The 15,381-nt window shown below is 47.7% G+C and overlaps 1 protein-coding gene across 4 annotated transcripts in view; it reads left to right on the top strand.

Moving 5' to 3' along the window:
* Nucleotides 1-918: 918 nt before the first annotated feature.
* The window catches only part of PTPRG (protein tyrosine phosphatase receptor type G), a 775,419-nt gene continuing 760,956 nt past the window's right edge, over nt 919-15,381 (top strand). For all 4 annotated transcript variants that reach the window (XM_069560453.1, XM_069560451.1, XM_069560452.1 and 1 more), the window contains exon 1: nt 919-1,741. In XM_069560453.1, the coding sequence (XP_069416554.1) occupies nt 1,657-1,741 (85 nt within the window). In that variant the 5' untranslated portion in view covers nt 919-1,656. The remainder of the gene's footprint in view (nt 1,742-15,381) is intronic.

The following is a 15,381-nucleotide window of genomic DNA, read 5'->3' as shown; positions in this document are numbered from 1 at the left end:
GCTAAAGAGGTTGCCGCTCCCCGCGTAGCTGCCAGGAAATCGGTCCAGCCCCGGGGCGCAGCTTTCACCCAGCGAGGGGTAAGAGGCGCACTTCCTGCGGCCTCCCCGCCACCAGGCTGGAGTGCGGGAACCTTCCCTCCTCCCGTGGAGCGGCGAGTTGGGAAATCTCGGCCACTGATCAGCCGTGCCGTGGGGAAAGGGGGCGTGGGACTCGAAAGGGCTGGATCTTGCAAGCCTAGGATCGGTATTCCTTCCCTCCCCCACCCCTCCCCAGCCGGGAACAAGGCCAATGGAAGCCCGAAAAGGGGGGAAAAAAATTAAATCGCAAAGCGGAGCCGGAGTGCAAAGGCCGCTCGGCTTTGTTTCCTGGCGGGGAATTCATCGGGCTGGGGGCGCGAGCAGGGGACGAGCAGGGCGCGCCCCGCCGTGGCGCTGCCAGTGCGAAGAAACCCAGCATGAAACCTTGCAGCCTTATAAACGCAGCCGGCCGCCCCTTCCTCTCCTCAGACCCGAGCCGGGGTCCCCCCGACTCTCGCCATCCGCGAGCAACGCAGACGGGGGCGGGGGTAGACCGAGCCAAGCCCGCTCAAACAGTGGCGTCTTTAAGAGCTCGAAAGACGGGAAAGAGGCAAAGACTCGCCAGCCCGCGAAAGCAGTCGCCCTCCTCCCTCTCTCCGAGACCCGACCAGAGCGGGTCCCCAGTCCCGATACTGCCCGGGCCGGCTCAGCAGCGCGCGGGGAGAACCTAGCTGTGGGACGCCCGAGGCGGGAGCCCCGCGCTGCAGCTTTAAGAGCTCGCGGCGCGCGCGCCCGCGACCGGCAGCCCGGCTGCGCGTCCCCGCGGTCGCCGCGCGCCCACTGCTCGCGCGCCGCCGCCGCCGCCGCGCGTCCCCTGCTCGCTCGCTCGCCGGCTTTAAAGTCTCTGCCAGGATCCATGCTCACATGTTACTTCCTGTATGGAGGCATGGCTAGTTTCCAGCCCCGCGCTCCCCGATCCTCCCCAGCTCGCGCCAGAGCCACAACTTTCAGGAGCATGGACTGAAGGCGCCCTCGCCCTTGCGCCCCTCTGAGAGCCTTTGTGTTTTCCTCGGTTTCCTCCGGCTGTTCTATTTTGGGGGCTCTTCGCTCTCCCCCCGCCTCTACCCTCCCCTTCCCCGCTTGCAAACATGCCTCCTTCCTTCCCTGGGCCCTGGAAGAAGCTGCCTGCCTGAAGCCGGGAGACGCCGCGCCGCGCTCAGCCCCGCCGCCGCCCGCCGGCTCTCGGGCTCCGCTGCCGACTCAAGTTGGGGATCTTCGGCTACTCGCCGCCGCCGCCGGCGGTCTCTGCCTGCCCGGGGCTCCGGGCATCGCCGCCGCCCGCCGACTCCTCGCCCTGCCCGCTCGACTCGCTCCTTTTTGAACATAAAGCAGCCCTTCTCCGCCGAGGATCGTCCCCAGCGTGGCTCCGCGTTCTCGGCCACTTTTTGAGATTTTCCGGGGGGCGCTCGGCGGCTTCCCAGATTCCAGAGGGGACTCGGGCGGCCGAGCGCGGGGGCCCCGTAAAGCAGGCGAGCAGGCGAAGAGCCGGGGCTTAGCGGAGGCTCACACCGAGGCAAGAACTTATTCAACAAGTTTACCCCCCCCCTGCCTTCCTCTTTTCGATGTGCGTTTTCGGACATGCGGAGGTTACTGGAACCGTGTTGGTGGATTTTGTTCCTGAAAATCACCAGTTCCGTGCTCCATTATGTCGTGTGCTTCCCCGGTGAGTGCTGACCGCCGAGGGGACGCGGCCCTGGCCAGCGCGCGAGGGGGAAGCGGAGTTGCCGCCGGGGCATGGAGCTCAGGCGCCCGTCCCAGGGACCCCGGAGAGGGTTAAGTGGGGGTCGAGCACCCGGGGAGGAGAGAGGGATCCGCTCCGCTGACTCTGGCGGCGTAATTTAGGGAGGCTTGTGGTTGGGGAGGGTGGAAGCAAAGAGCTGGCCGGGGAGAGGAACGGGAGCCGCAGGGGTCTATTTCTCGCTCGGCTTTGGGGGCCTGGGGGATCCGGAGTCGGGAGAAGACTCGTTCCGCTGCTCCGCCGCTGTGCAGGAGAGCTAGAGCTCTGAGGCTGTTGGGGACAGTGGGGCTAGGGGGAGGATGCCTCTGTGGGTTTGTGGGGGCCCTGGGTGCGTTCCCCGCTCAGGCGAGGATTGAAGGAGCTCAGAAGGGGGGATTGGATTTGTTGCTCCGCGACTCTTTGGAGGGGCTGATGTTCGTGGAGTGGAAGCTCGAGGCTGGCCGTGGAGGATTGGGGATGTCGGGAGCAGCCTGCGTTCGGGTCTCGGGGGTCAGGGACGACCTCAGCTCGGGGCTGGGGCGCGGGCTGCGCTTCGGTGCCGGCGCGAGGGAACCTTCCTGGCTCGGGGACCTGGGCGCGGTGGGAGAGCAGGGAGCAGGAGGTTTAGGGAGATCCGTGACTCCCCCATCCCGGCCCGCGGCCCCCTTTGCTTGGCTGGGCTGCTCGGGTGGGGGGCGGGCGCGGGTCGGCGGCTGGGTTGCTGTTCGCTCCCGGGCGGATTTTTTTTCTGTCTCGCGCCCTGCCTACCTGCATCTTTGCCTTTTTGCAGGCTGTTAGCAGCTGGCGGACCCACACCCTCACCTTTCTGGTCGGGTTAAGATAGGAACACTGTTGACCACTGATGAAGATAATAAATCACCACACGCAGGGTGTGCGGCTCAGCGATCCTCCACTTCCAGCCCTCCATCGGCCGACCCGCCTTGTTCTTTCTGCTAGGGGAGGGCAGAGGCCAGCTGCCTCCCTCTTCCCTCTTGCAGCCCCCTTTACACCAGGCTGCAGCCTCGAGCTCCCTTGAATCTGTCCGTTCCCCCTCTCCCTGGTGGAGGCCACGTCCCCTCTCCTAGTCGGGGAGAGGGTGGGAAGAAGGGGACCATTCATTTTTAATCCTTTGCTCTCCTAAGGACAAGGAAGCCCCCGTTTTTCTGTCTTTTCATCCACCAGCTCCTGGATATTCAGAGGTGGGGGTTATCCAGGAAAAAGGAACGTGCCCTCCCATGTTTATGCTCCCGCTGGTCACAGCCGCCTGTCCCCTGGTGGCCCGAGCGCAGATTTTGGTGCAGCGGGTCCCCCAGCTGCGTCGTGCGCCCTGGAGCAGGGTGCGGGCGCTCTTGCTTGCTCTCGGGGATTGGCAGCGAGGGTCCCCTTTGCAGGCAAGTGGGTGCCTCGAGGGGTAGAGAGGCAAAGCATGGTCTTGTTTCGGCACCCCGCTTTTCCCTTTGCGCATCCTCCTGTCCCTGGAACCGCACAGAACTCCTGCCACAGTCCTGAATCCCAGCTCGGATGCGGAGCCAGGACGTGTGTCCACACTCGACCCGAGGCCTGGGTTTGTCCACCAGGCTCCTGCCTCCACCGGGGGCTGGAGGCGGTTTTGACATTTACTCCTAAACATTCTCTCCACCACTCCTCAGCATTTGTGTTAACCGTTTGCCCCTTCTAGATTCTTCTTTGCCTTGGACTTGCCGGCAGAGTGGACTCAGGCGCACACACACTGGGGTTTAGCTTTGTAAGGGTCACGCTTAAAGCGGGGCAGTGGGAAGCAGCCGGAGAGAGCCTAGCAGCCTTGCGAAATACAAGGAATTTCTGATTCCACTTCTGGCGTTTACTTTACACTCGGGTGTACAGTCAGTGGGCCAGGCGGGATTTTTCTTTTTCCTGATGTCTGAGGAAGCCTAAAATCCAAAATTGGACCGCCAGTGATGCCGCCTGTTTCGAGCTGGGACAGTTTTCGTCTTCCACATTTCCTATGCCTGCCCTCGCTGCGAGGTAAACAAAGAGCCCATTCCGTAGTCCGGGAGTCAAAGGGTGTCTAAAAGGGAAAGGGCAGCGGTGCCCGGGGAAGGAGGGTTGTGGTTTGGAAGAGTGCCGCCGGAGAGGGTGCAGCGGCAGGCTTTGCAACCAAAGTTAAAATGTTAGAGCCGGAGACGTCGGCTTTGGGGTTTCCGAAAGTGCCGCGACGCCGCTGGACCTCAGGGGGCGCCCCCGAGCCGCTTGTCAGGCTCCCGCCACCTCCGCCCGTCGGACTCGGCCGCCTCGGTGCGGTTGGGGCCGCGGTGGGAATGGGGCTGGGGCGCTCGGCTGGCAGCTGCAGATGCGCCTGGGAGCGGAGACGCGGTCTCAGCTCCGCCCTGCTGCTCCTGGGTGGCTCTAAACCGCCTAGGAGCGGTGGGGACCTGAGTTCGCTTTGGGACGCCCCCCTCAAACCTGGAAAGCGTTTGTCTGGTTGGTACCAGGGATAAAGATGCTTCTGGTTTGAGTTAGGGTCCTCCTTGTGACATGTTAACCAAAATCCCTTGTTATTTTGTGTTCCCTCTCAGAATCGCGCCAACTTTTCTGATAACGTTTTGTTCTCAGCTCCTGTTCAGGATACAGGGTAGCTGTGATTTGAAAAGGTTTCGGAAACATCGTTCTGGCGTGAGTGTTTCTCCAGAAGAGGGGAAACAACGGTGTGGGAGCTGTGGGATCCGCATCACCCTTAGTGTTTCAAGTGATGTTTTCCACTTTGCGGAGCATAAGGGTTATTTACATGATGTAGTGCATAGTATCTGTTTTCTGACAACTTAAAAAAAATACTGATATGGAAAATTTTATGAAAATGGAGAAACTTAAGGGGCCCCTGAGAATCCTCTGTCCAGCTGTAACAATTACAACTCAATTTTTGCTCTTCCATTACCCACCTCCCCAAAACCCCATTATTTCAAATCTTATCCATAGTTCATATAGGCATTTGGTATATATGTCTAATCATTGGGAATTTAAGTTCATCTTACAGCATATACATTGTTACTTGAAAGGGTTAACATTTTGTGTATTTTATATTCTTAAGCTTTCAAAAGAAGCTTACAAAAAAATTTCTTCTAAATTGATTTCTCTTTCCATCCTCAGAGAGAAATCCTTCTCTATGATTCTGGTATGTTTTGTAGGATAATTACATCTAGGAGGCTGATATTGGAAATGTTTTAGATGGATAAGCTCTGCTGTGCACCTTGGATGTGTCAGAATCAGAGGGCCTGTGATTGATGTCTCTAGAGTCTCCCTCTGAGCTGGCTCTTGGTATATTTGCATGTACATGCTTTGGTCCTGGTGGCCATCCTTCATGGCCTTATTAGAAAGACACATAAGTAATATAAGTCAGCAGTCTTACTCTTGAGGGATGGAGTGAGAAGTCACGCACCTCCAACTCCTTTCCTAAAGTGTCTTGTTTGAAAACGAAGGATCTTTGTCTAGTCTTGAAACTGGGTCCCTTTGATGCCGTGATGGAATAAACTCTTTTGTTTGCTTCTAAACAGTGTTCATGTCACAGAGTTGATGAAGTTAGAGTATTAGTACAAATAGACATGACAGAAAGAAGTAGGGAAGTTGCTCTTGGTGGAGGCAGAAGGGTTATTGGGAAGGTTGGCTGAAATGAGAAAAAAAAACTAACCAATTGTGAAGCTCTGGGCAATTCCCCTTAATTATGGACCCATTTTCACAGAATAAAAGATAATGTTGTTTAGATGAGGCAGTACAGGGAATGCTGATATTTTAACACAGCTAAATAAAACAAAAACCCTTTCTGATTTCATCTCTCTATTTCTGTTCTGAAAAACTCCCAAGTTTATGTGGTATAATCAGTTACATATCAGTGCACTAATTGAAATGAACCTTCTCGCCTCTCATGAAAGAGCATTTAAGATGCCCCAGAGCAATTGCTGTTAGAGATCTCCTCCTACTTCCTTACTTTTCCTCCTCATTTTCCTAGAAACTTCTTGATCACAAGGACAATCTGGACACGTCAGCCAGACCTAGGGTGAGGAAAGAAATTAAATGTTGCTGGCGCTTTGTTGCTTTTCCTATTTTCTTTTATGGTAAAATTAAAAAAGAAAACCTGAATATATAACATTCAACATTTTAGTTATAGCATGCAGGACAAAGCAGTGTCATTTCTAAGCAGGATAAAGTGGTAATAGGGGTGTGCTTTCCTAGTTGCAAAACTGAAAAAAAATTGTGATTAACACTTTAATCCTAGGGCGTATCTTTCTTAGAGTCACATTTCAAAAATTAGTTTATGTAAGCTCTTGCTATGCTTTGGTTATAGGTTGAACATTATTAGGTGATGGGTGGTAATGACGTGAAACTTCATTTTTGTTTGTCTGTGTAGAGAATGTGCCCTGCCTGCACTTCTTAGTTCTCTGTCTGAGCTTGATTTAGGCAAAGCTGGTAACTACTCAGGGAGGGCCTCGGCAAAGTGAGACTGTTCTTCTGAGAAGAGCCTGCCCCCAACAGGCAGTGAGAGCTGCTTGTGGAATTCTGCGGCTGTTGCGGAACCAGAATGAGGTTGCCTGGGCACACATTAGGCCCTCAGTAAGTAATCCCAGATGATTAAATGATCTGATACCTTTGTTTGCTTGAGAAATGGGAGTGATTCTCTTGCTTGTATAAGGTCCAGGCCCAGAACTATGGCAGTGTTCTGTGCCCTCAGATCAGATGCACATGTGAAAACCAGTTACCTGTTACAGACTGTGCTTTGACTCCTGAATGTTTTAGTTTCCATGGAGGTGAGCACACATTCTTCTGCTCCACCGTCTTGAACCACTCTTATTTTTGTGCAGTTGTAACCTAAAAATCACTTGAAAAATGATATATATTTTAAATACCCTGTTTACTTCTCCCTGCTTTTTTCCCTACAATTTCTTTTTAATCTAAAAATTTCAAGACCAAGGATTTGTTTATGTCTTGAAAAAAAAAAAAGAAAAAGGTCTGAAGGTAATGTAGGTGGATTTCATTTTCAAAAGTCTGTGATGACCGAAATATATAACAGGTAAGTTTGTGGGTTTTCTCCTCTGATGAGAAGGGCAGTGAGGTTTATCACCGATGGATGTGCAAGACTGCTTGAGGTAGCTAGACGGCTCCATGTGCAAGTCTCCTCCTGTAAGGACACCTCTAATCGGAAAGGCCATTTCCTTGGTATCATTCATAGCAAAATGTTTGGTGTTTTGACAGAAAAAAATTTTTATGTGAGTTGGCTTGTCGGGCCGTTGCAGGCTCAAAATTTCTTAGGACTACATACAGCACTTGATATGACTACTTTAAAAAACATTGTGAAAAGTGTTTTGAGGGCTGGTTAGGGGAGTGCTAGTGAGCTCACCAGGTTCTAGATGTGCCTGATTTCTCTTTTCGAAGCCCTCTTAACTGAATTGGGTAGTGTTCCTGCTGTACTGCCCACTCCAGTATTCTTTTGTGGCTGAGCTGGTAAAGAATCCGCCTGCAGTGTGGGAGACCTGGGTTCTATCCCTGGGTTGGGAAAATCCCCTGGAGAAGGGAAAGGCTACCCACTCCAGTATTCTGGCCTGGAGAATTCCATACATAGACTATACAGTCCATGGGATTGCAACAGAGTTAGTCCCAACTGAGCGACTTTCCCTTTCCCTTTCATTTGGCTGCTGTTCTTTGGGTGGACAGTGGGAGGCAAGTTCCACATTGCAGGAGAATCACCGTGCTTTTATCTGCTTATGGAAAGGAGAAATCCCAGTTCAGTTGCTTAGTTGTGTCCAACTCTTTGCGAACCCATGGACTGAAGCACGCCAGGCTTCCCTGTCCATCACCCAGCTCCTGGATCTTGCTCAAACTCATGTCCATTGAGTTGGTGATGCCATCCAACCATCTCATTCTCTGTCATCCCCTTCTCCTCCTGCCTTCAATTTTTCCCAGCATCAGGATCTTTTCCAGTGAGCTGGCTTGTCATATCAGATGGTTAAAGTATTGGAGCTTTAGCTTCAGCATCAGTCCTTCCAATGACTGTTCAGGATTGATTTTCTTTAGAATGGACTGGTTGGATCTCCTTGCTGTCCAAGGGACTCTCAAGAGTCTTCTCCAACACCACAGTTCAAAAGCATCAATTGTTTGATGCTCAGCTTTCTTTATGGTTCCATTCTCATATCCATACATGACTCCTGGAAAAACCATAGCTTTGACCAAACAGACCTTTGTTGGCAAAGTAATGTCTCTGCTTTTTAATATGCTGTCTAGGTTGGTCATAACTTTTCTTCCAGGGAGCAAGCGTCTTTAAATTTCATGGCTGGAGTCACTATCTGCAGTGATTTTGGAGCCCTCCAAAATAAAGTCTGTCACTGTTTCCATTGTTTCCCCATGTATTGGCCATGAAGTGATGGGACCGGATACCATGATCTTAACTTTTTGAATGTTGTTAATACTGTTTCTTTCCTTTCTAAACCAGGTAGCTATGGAAAGTTGTTCAAAATACATCAGAATATCATCTCAAGCCAGTTGGTCTGTGCCATTACTGGCTGTACTGCTTTAGATGAGTCACTTAACCTCTGTACCTTGCTTTTCTCCCCCCCTCTTCTCTGCAAAATGGCATCGTGTGAGGACCCTGAATTCCAAGGTCTTCATGAGGCTTGGAATGAGCTTGCTTGCCAAAGGACTTAGCTCTGTGCATGGTGAACAGCAAGTGCCCAATAAAGTAACCACGTTTATTTTTTGTGTATCAAAGAGAGTTGAGTAGGAATATAAATAAAGGAGAAAACAACTAAAAAAACCAATGCATGTAAAAACAAAAACATTTTCAAAAATTTATACAAACTTGCATGATAAGTTTTGTGCCTGGATTTGCTCTTGAGGGCAAGCTAGGCTGGCACAGGGACATTTCATGTATAATTAGTAAAATGGTTAATGTTTTGAGGTTTAAAGAAATGAGACCGCCTCTGTGAAGTCTAAGATACCTCCTTACTCCCACCTCAAAGGAGGTCTGTTCTTTGCCTGCTTAAAGATGAGAAATGGTATCTGCAGGCTTAAACTGTACCATGTGAATCTTCCAGGTCCTTGTGTGGTGTTACGCATTGTAGAAAGTGCTGCTTGGTCTTGTACCCTGGAATGCCCATTCCCCCTTTAAGGCCTCTGTGCTGTGTGGTATTTAAGGAGAATGGATCTACCTGTGACTGTCATTTCTGAACTTTAGCTGTGTGCCACTACCGGAAAGCAAGCAGTAGTCTTTGGGTGTTGCTTTTATTTTGTATTTGAATGACACTTGATTCATGCCCTTGTCTCCATATCTTCATGGATTCAGACTTGCACATGCCCTGTGTGTACAAAACTCCTGCCCTCTAATCAGGTTTTTTCAGACAAATCAGCATGATGGTTTTCTGACAAAACAACAGAATACAATTTAAACTACTCAACTTAGCTATTCCAGGGCTGCAGCAAAGTGACACAGTTGGCTGCTGAAATTTAGCAACTAAGAAAGAAGCAATGAAAGCATAGTTCATGGAATATGTAACACTTCCATGTAAGAAAATAGAACAACTGGTCTTATTTTTGGGTCTGTGATACTGTTTTCTTAACGAGGAGGAGGAAACAGGTTGCCAACTGATACTGTATCCTTTTGAGGAATCCATATGAGCTATTAGATGAATCCAAGAGGTATTTGATTTCTGACACCATTTCAGCCACATGAATTTCACAGTGTACTTAAATCAGATAAACTCATCAGTGTAGAATAATTTGGATAGGAGACATAGCTGTTAGCCATTTACCAAATATAAAAGCATAAAAAGTCATTGGCTTTTCAAGAGTCAAGTTAGTCACGAGTCATCAAAAGGATTTATTTTCAAAGCCGTAGTTATTTATAACAAATGAGTTCTGTTCTTTTTCTTTTTTTAAATATCACTTTTCCTGAAGTGTTTTGATTCAACGAATGTGAAGGTTAAGAGCTGGCCATGGCCTTGGCTATGTCACTGGTTAGCTGGCATGTCACTATGCCACTGGGCAAATTCCTCAACATCCTGTTGAAGTAGGGTTGGGTGGTAGTGGGGATGTGTGAGTCCCAGTTATACACACCTCTTATTCAGGAAACTACACTAGGACCTCAGAGGTCCAGGTTGAAATTCTATGTTAATTCTATGTTATGTTGAGAAAATTGCCTCATTTTTTTTAATCTCTAAAGTGGTGACATTGGTTATAACAGCCCACACTCACCAAGCACTTGCTGCTGTGTGTGAGTTTTTTGTATTCCTTCAATCCCCTCTGGAAGAAACCATGAATATCCTCACTTAAAGATGAGGCAACTGAAACCAAAAGGAAGTTGTCCCTTGTTCAAGGTTACCTTTGTTCTTAGTGAGAGTAGCTAAAATATGTCTCTAATTGTCTCTCAGGATTATTTTGAATCAGAATGGATTCTGTTCATTTGGAAGATGTTTTTCCTAATTCCACAGGAAGGCAGATTAAAAGACCCAGCCTTTTGTATTTCATGCTACTGCTTTTCCTATAGAAGCCAAGTACCAGAAACACTGGGTGAAATAAAGGTGTCTTCCTGTATTTGCTACAATTAAATAAGGAAGTAATGCAATTAGTATAGGATTTTATTTGGTTACATTGAAGAGATGACCTTTCAGCAAATTACTTTAGCTTCTGAATAAGCTGATAATAACTGTGGATAGAGTGAGTTTGTTGGTGTTTTTTCTAACTCCTCTTCAAAAGGATCTAAATTGGTTTAGTTTATAATTCAAGAACTTTTGTTTGGGGTGTTAAAGATGGTTATGTTATAATAATGGGGTATTATTATTATCATCCCATCTATCATTTAAATGTGGGCTGCAGGCTCAAGTTATGACTTCAGGAAAATGTCTAAGGGAAGTTGTACTTGGCTGGAGAAAGTTTGGGTTCTGGATTTTTCCTCTGGAGTTGAGAACTCACCATGGAAGCCTGCCAAGCCAGCTGTGGAATCTGGGCAAGACCCTAGGTTTCTTTGGGGTCGTCTTCCTCACCCTTAAAGAAACATTCTTCTGGAATTTTAGGGATTGTTGATTCCACACTGGATGGTTTCAGAGGTTGTGACTTCTGTGCTACGCTCAAGTCCAGTGCCCAGTCCATATTATAATGTGATATGTCAGGGGTCCTTCTGGTTAGTTTTACTCTGACAGTTGGCTTTTTTTAAGGCACTAAGAACCCTTTCATTATTTTTCAAACTCTGCTGCAGAATGTCCTGAGGGAATTAGCAAATGGGATAGTGAGTGGATCTTGGTTAATGAAATGCCTGTAAGCTGTTTTTGTTTTTTTTTTTTTTTTGAACAGGAAACCTCATTTGTCCTGGAGTCCTTGTTTTAAAAAAAAGATCAGAAGTTTGCTCATGCCGATGAAGTTATGCCTGGCTTTTAAAATTTACCGAATGTGATTTAGGATTGGGAGAGTGGTGGCAGGGTTCTTTATCTAAAATGAACCACCCAACCTAGTTCCAGAACGTGTTCTGGAAAAGAGAAGCGGAGAAGGGACAGTCATTCGGGTTATCTGGAGCTCTGGCAGGGGGCATCTGGCATTTTTGGCTGTACTGTGTTAAAAAAAGGTTGAATTAAAAATTGGAGCATTTCTCATTTATGTCATCAACAAGTGTGTCCTGAATACCTGCAGCACACCAGGCACTGGGGAGATAGTGGTGACGAAAACAAATGGAGAGTCCTGCCTTCATCGTGAAAAAATCTAGGTCAGTTCAGTTCAGTCGCTCAGTCGTGTCCGACTCTTTGCGACCCTGTGAATCGCAGCACGCCAGGCCTCCCTGTCCATCACCAACTCCCGGAGTTCACTCAGACTCGCGTCCATCGAGTCAGTGATGCCATCCAGCCATCTCATCCTTGGTCGTCCCCTTCTTCTCCTGTCCCCAGTCCCTCCCAGCATCAGTCTTTTTCAGTGAGTCAACTCTTCACATGAGGTGGCCAAAGTACTGGAGTTTCAGCTTTAGCATCATTCCTTCCAAAGAAATCCCAGGGTTGATCTCCTTCAGAATGGACTGGTTGGATCTCCTTGCAGTCCAAGGGACTCTCAAGAGTCTTCGCAGTTCAAAACCATCAATTCTTCAGTGCTCAGCCTTCTTCACAGTCCAACTCTCACATCCATACATGACCACTGGAAAAACCATAGCCTTGACTAGACGGACCTTAGTCAGCAAAGTAATGTCTCTGCTTTTGAATAACTCCTGGAAAATCGGCAGGTACAGCAGCCTAGGGCACGTGTCTTCCTTCGAGACAGTAGTAAGCTGGAATTAAATAGTGGCTGCCCCTTGAGAGAGGGGCACTCACCTGGCCCACAGTGGTTATTTACAATACTCAAATGATCCCTGGAGGTGTTTGCCACCAGCATGCCTGATTTCTAGATTTCTACCCGAGGGACACTTTTCTTTAAAAAAAATCTTACTGCTGTTGCTTGTTTGGGGTTTTATATTGCCCAGATTGGCTGTGTGTAAATATGTATGTGTGCGCATGTGCTAGCGCGACGGAGCCCATCATTGGCTGAAGCCGTGCGTCATTCCTGTCTGCCTGAAGTTCAGCCGTCCCGGGTCTGTCCTTTTTTGGCTCTGCACGTAGGCTGCTACTTGGATGCTTCATCGTAATGTGGCAGATTTCCTGCTGATCTAAATCGCAGTTGGCTTGTTCAATTTTAAAAAAGTTACTTTTTTTTTTTTTTTTAACAAAAGTTTCACTTTGAAGAACTAGGGCCCTTGGTCGCTTTGTTGTGACCAAACTACCCAAGACGGGGATGATATGGGAAGGCCAGTGACCACTACAGTGGAATGTGAGTAAAGTAATATTGGAGATGCCCCCTTCCCAAGGAGCTTAATTTTTTCGCATAAAATCCCTGACCCAGTAATATTTTCACGTGTGACACCTATGTATGGATTTCTGATACATGACAGAAATATCAGGAATCTTAAATTTTTCCAACAGCAACATAAAGGAAAACCTAGACTTTGGATGGAGTAGTGTGTGTTGCTCTTGATGTGAGCAGTTGGAAGGTTGAGGAGGTGATTTCTTCATCCTAATTCCAGCTCCTTTTGTCATTATAATATGCCATCTATGTGAATTGTTCTCTTATGATTTAGAGCCTGATTAGATTCTACTGTTTGCCCTCTGAGGGCAGGACTGACATCCTTCCTCTATCTACTGAATCCTCAGTGTCTAGCTGGTGGTAGTCATATTTAACTACTGATTAAAAAAAAGTGAAAGTGTTAGTCACTCAGTCGTGTTCAACTCTTTGTGATCCCATGGACTGTATGGTCGTCTGACCATGGAATTTTCAAGGCAAGAATCCAGGAGTGGGTAGCACTCCAGGGCATCTTCCCAACCCAGCAATTGAACCTGGTTCTCCTATGTTGTGGGTGGATTCTTTACCATTTGAGCCATCAGGGAAACTGAACAAAATTACAAAAATTAGAAAAATTGCAAAATTACAGGACGTTGTATAAGACAGTGACATCCTTGTATGTGCTTTCTAAAAATGTCACATTGTATCCTCTTAAAAGACACATTACTCAAAGTCAGCATCTTTATTAAGAGAATTCGGAATGTATATAATATATGTTGTCGTGGTGTTTGAAGTCCATCTTTGAAAACAGAAGCTGAATGTGTGTTTTCTGTTAATCATCACCAAGGTATTTATTGCTGAAAATGACATATTCTAATTAAAGGTCAAATGTCTTACATGGCAGCAGGACTAGGTTTTGATGGTCACAGATCTTTGGTTTTCTTCTCTTATGGAATAATTGAGGCCAAATTCTGTGAATCTGGTGTTCGTTTGCATCAGAAATGCCCTTGGCTGTAGGGTTGACCCAGAAGAATTAGGCAGTCTGGTTTCTGCTTGGGTTGTCCTGCAGACAGTGACCCTAGATCTGTGGAGGACAGCAGAGCTTCCCAGAGCCGAGTGTAATCTGTTGCTTGGGAATGGCTTTGGGCAGATTGATCTAGGAGAAGGACCAAACATGACCACTTGGGCTTGCTTGACAGGTACTGCTTGACAATCCTGTCAGTTACCCTTAATTAATCAGATGTTGACTGTGCATCATGTCATTCCAAATATGCTTAGGCAGAAGTTAAGTTTTCTAGAACACATTGCCAGTCGATGTCTGCCTTCTTTCATTCCTCTCCCAACTAGTTGTTTTCTCTTCTAAAACTAGTCATTTTCTCAGCTTACATGTGTGCAAGGGGCCATATGTGGAGGGTGTGGAAAATCACTTGACAGTTTTAGGCATCAGCCCCTCATTTTCTCAATTGGTCAATTTGTGCAGAAGCTGCTGAAATTGTTTTATGTGATGGAGGGTGGCTAAGTCTGGCAGGAGAGTTCTTCCTGAACACTTTTTAGGATGTGCTCTTTAAAAGAAAAACACCTCAGTTACTGCAGTGAATTAACCGACTTGAGGGAGCTGCTGGCTCCGGAGGTTTCTGCCTTCGCTCGAGATGCTGAGCGGAGGGAAAATTGATTTTTGGAGAATCTGGGGGAACTGTAAGCACTCTGACCAGATAAACAAAGCAGTTTGTGGAAATAACTCTCAGATGCCTGGGGACCTTTAATAGGATTTTGAGAAAATGAGACTTGAGATGGGTGGATTCAGATGAAAGAAGCCAGTGGCAAATGCATGTTCTTAGAATTGCACAGATCGGTCAGTCGGGTTAACTGGCTCAAGTTAGTGAATCTTAGTTTCGGCCTGTACTAACTTGGCCCTGAACCTACCTGATTGGTTTTCTCATCTGTAGAATGGGGATAATGAGAGTTTAAGTCTCCCAGAGTCCTTGTGAAGATGGAATGAAATTCTGTATGCAAAGCACCAGGAAAGCATTAAGCACATAGGACAGTGTCAGTGGTACCTTCTTTTAGTAGCTGTTCGTTAAGATTTGTGAAAGAAGGACTTGCATAACTATACTGTCAGTTAACCCCACGCAACCCTGAGAAAAGATAGGAGGGCTGGAGCTCGGGGAGAACAGAGATCCCCAGTTAATGAAGTAGCGCAACAGAATTGAACTTGGCTTTCTGGATGATATCATGTTCCTTCTCTGCTAGCAGAGTACGCAGTGGATGAATTAAGGTACACGTGGCCACTCAGGAGCATTGTCTGTTGACAATCTCTGTTAGCTAGCATCTCTGTTAGCGTAGGCTGTTCACATCCGTGGGTAGGATGTACATACCTCGTGTATCTCTGTTAGTATGAGGCTATTCACATCCCTTGTGTGCATACAGATGGAAACATTCTGTGGCAGTCTGTAATGTACCACGTTTGTTTTTCTCTTTGCTGCCCTTGTGTTATTTTGTAGTTTTTTCTACACAGGGATTGCAAATTGACATGTGAGGCCCTTTATCTTTACTTGTAGCCATGGCAGATACTGCTCATTGATCACAGAACTCTTTTTTGCCTTTGCAAGGTTTGAACTGGGGGAGGACTTTAGTGCCGTCCCTGTGTTATACCGAGACATGTTAGCCAACCTGTGAAAGTAGTATAAGGAAAGGCAGATCTAGGGAGCTTTTACATCCTTGCAAATATGTTTGCTGCTATATAAGCAATTTTAAAGCTATATAGCTGTTTTGAAATTGAC

The sequence above is a fragment of the Ovis canadensis genome, chromosome 19 (genome assembly GCF_042477335.2).
Source record: "Ovis canadensis isolate MfBH-ARS-UI-01 breed Bighorn chromosome 19, ARS-UI_OviCan_v2, whole genome shotgun sequence".
Lineage (NCBI taxonomy): Eukaryota > Metazoa > Chordata > Mammalia > Artiodactyla > Bovidae > Ovis > Ovis canadensis.
The sequence above is the reverse complement of the archived record's forward strand: the minus strand, read 5'-3'. Positions and strand labels throughout refer to the sequence as shown.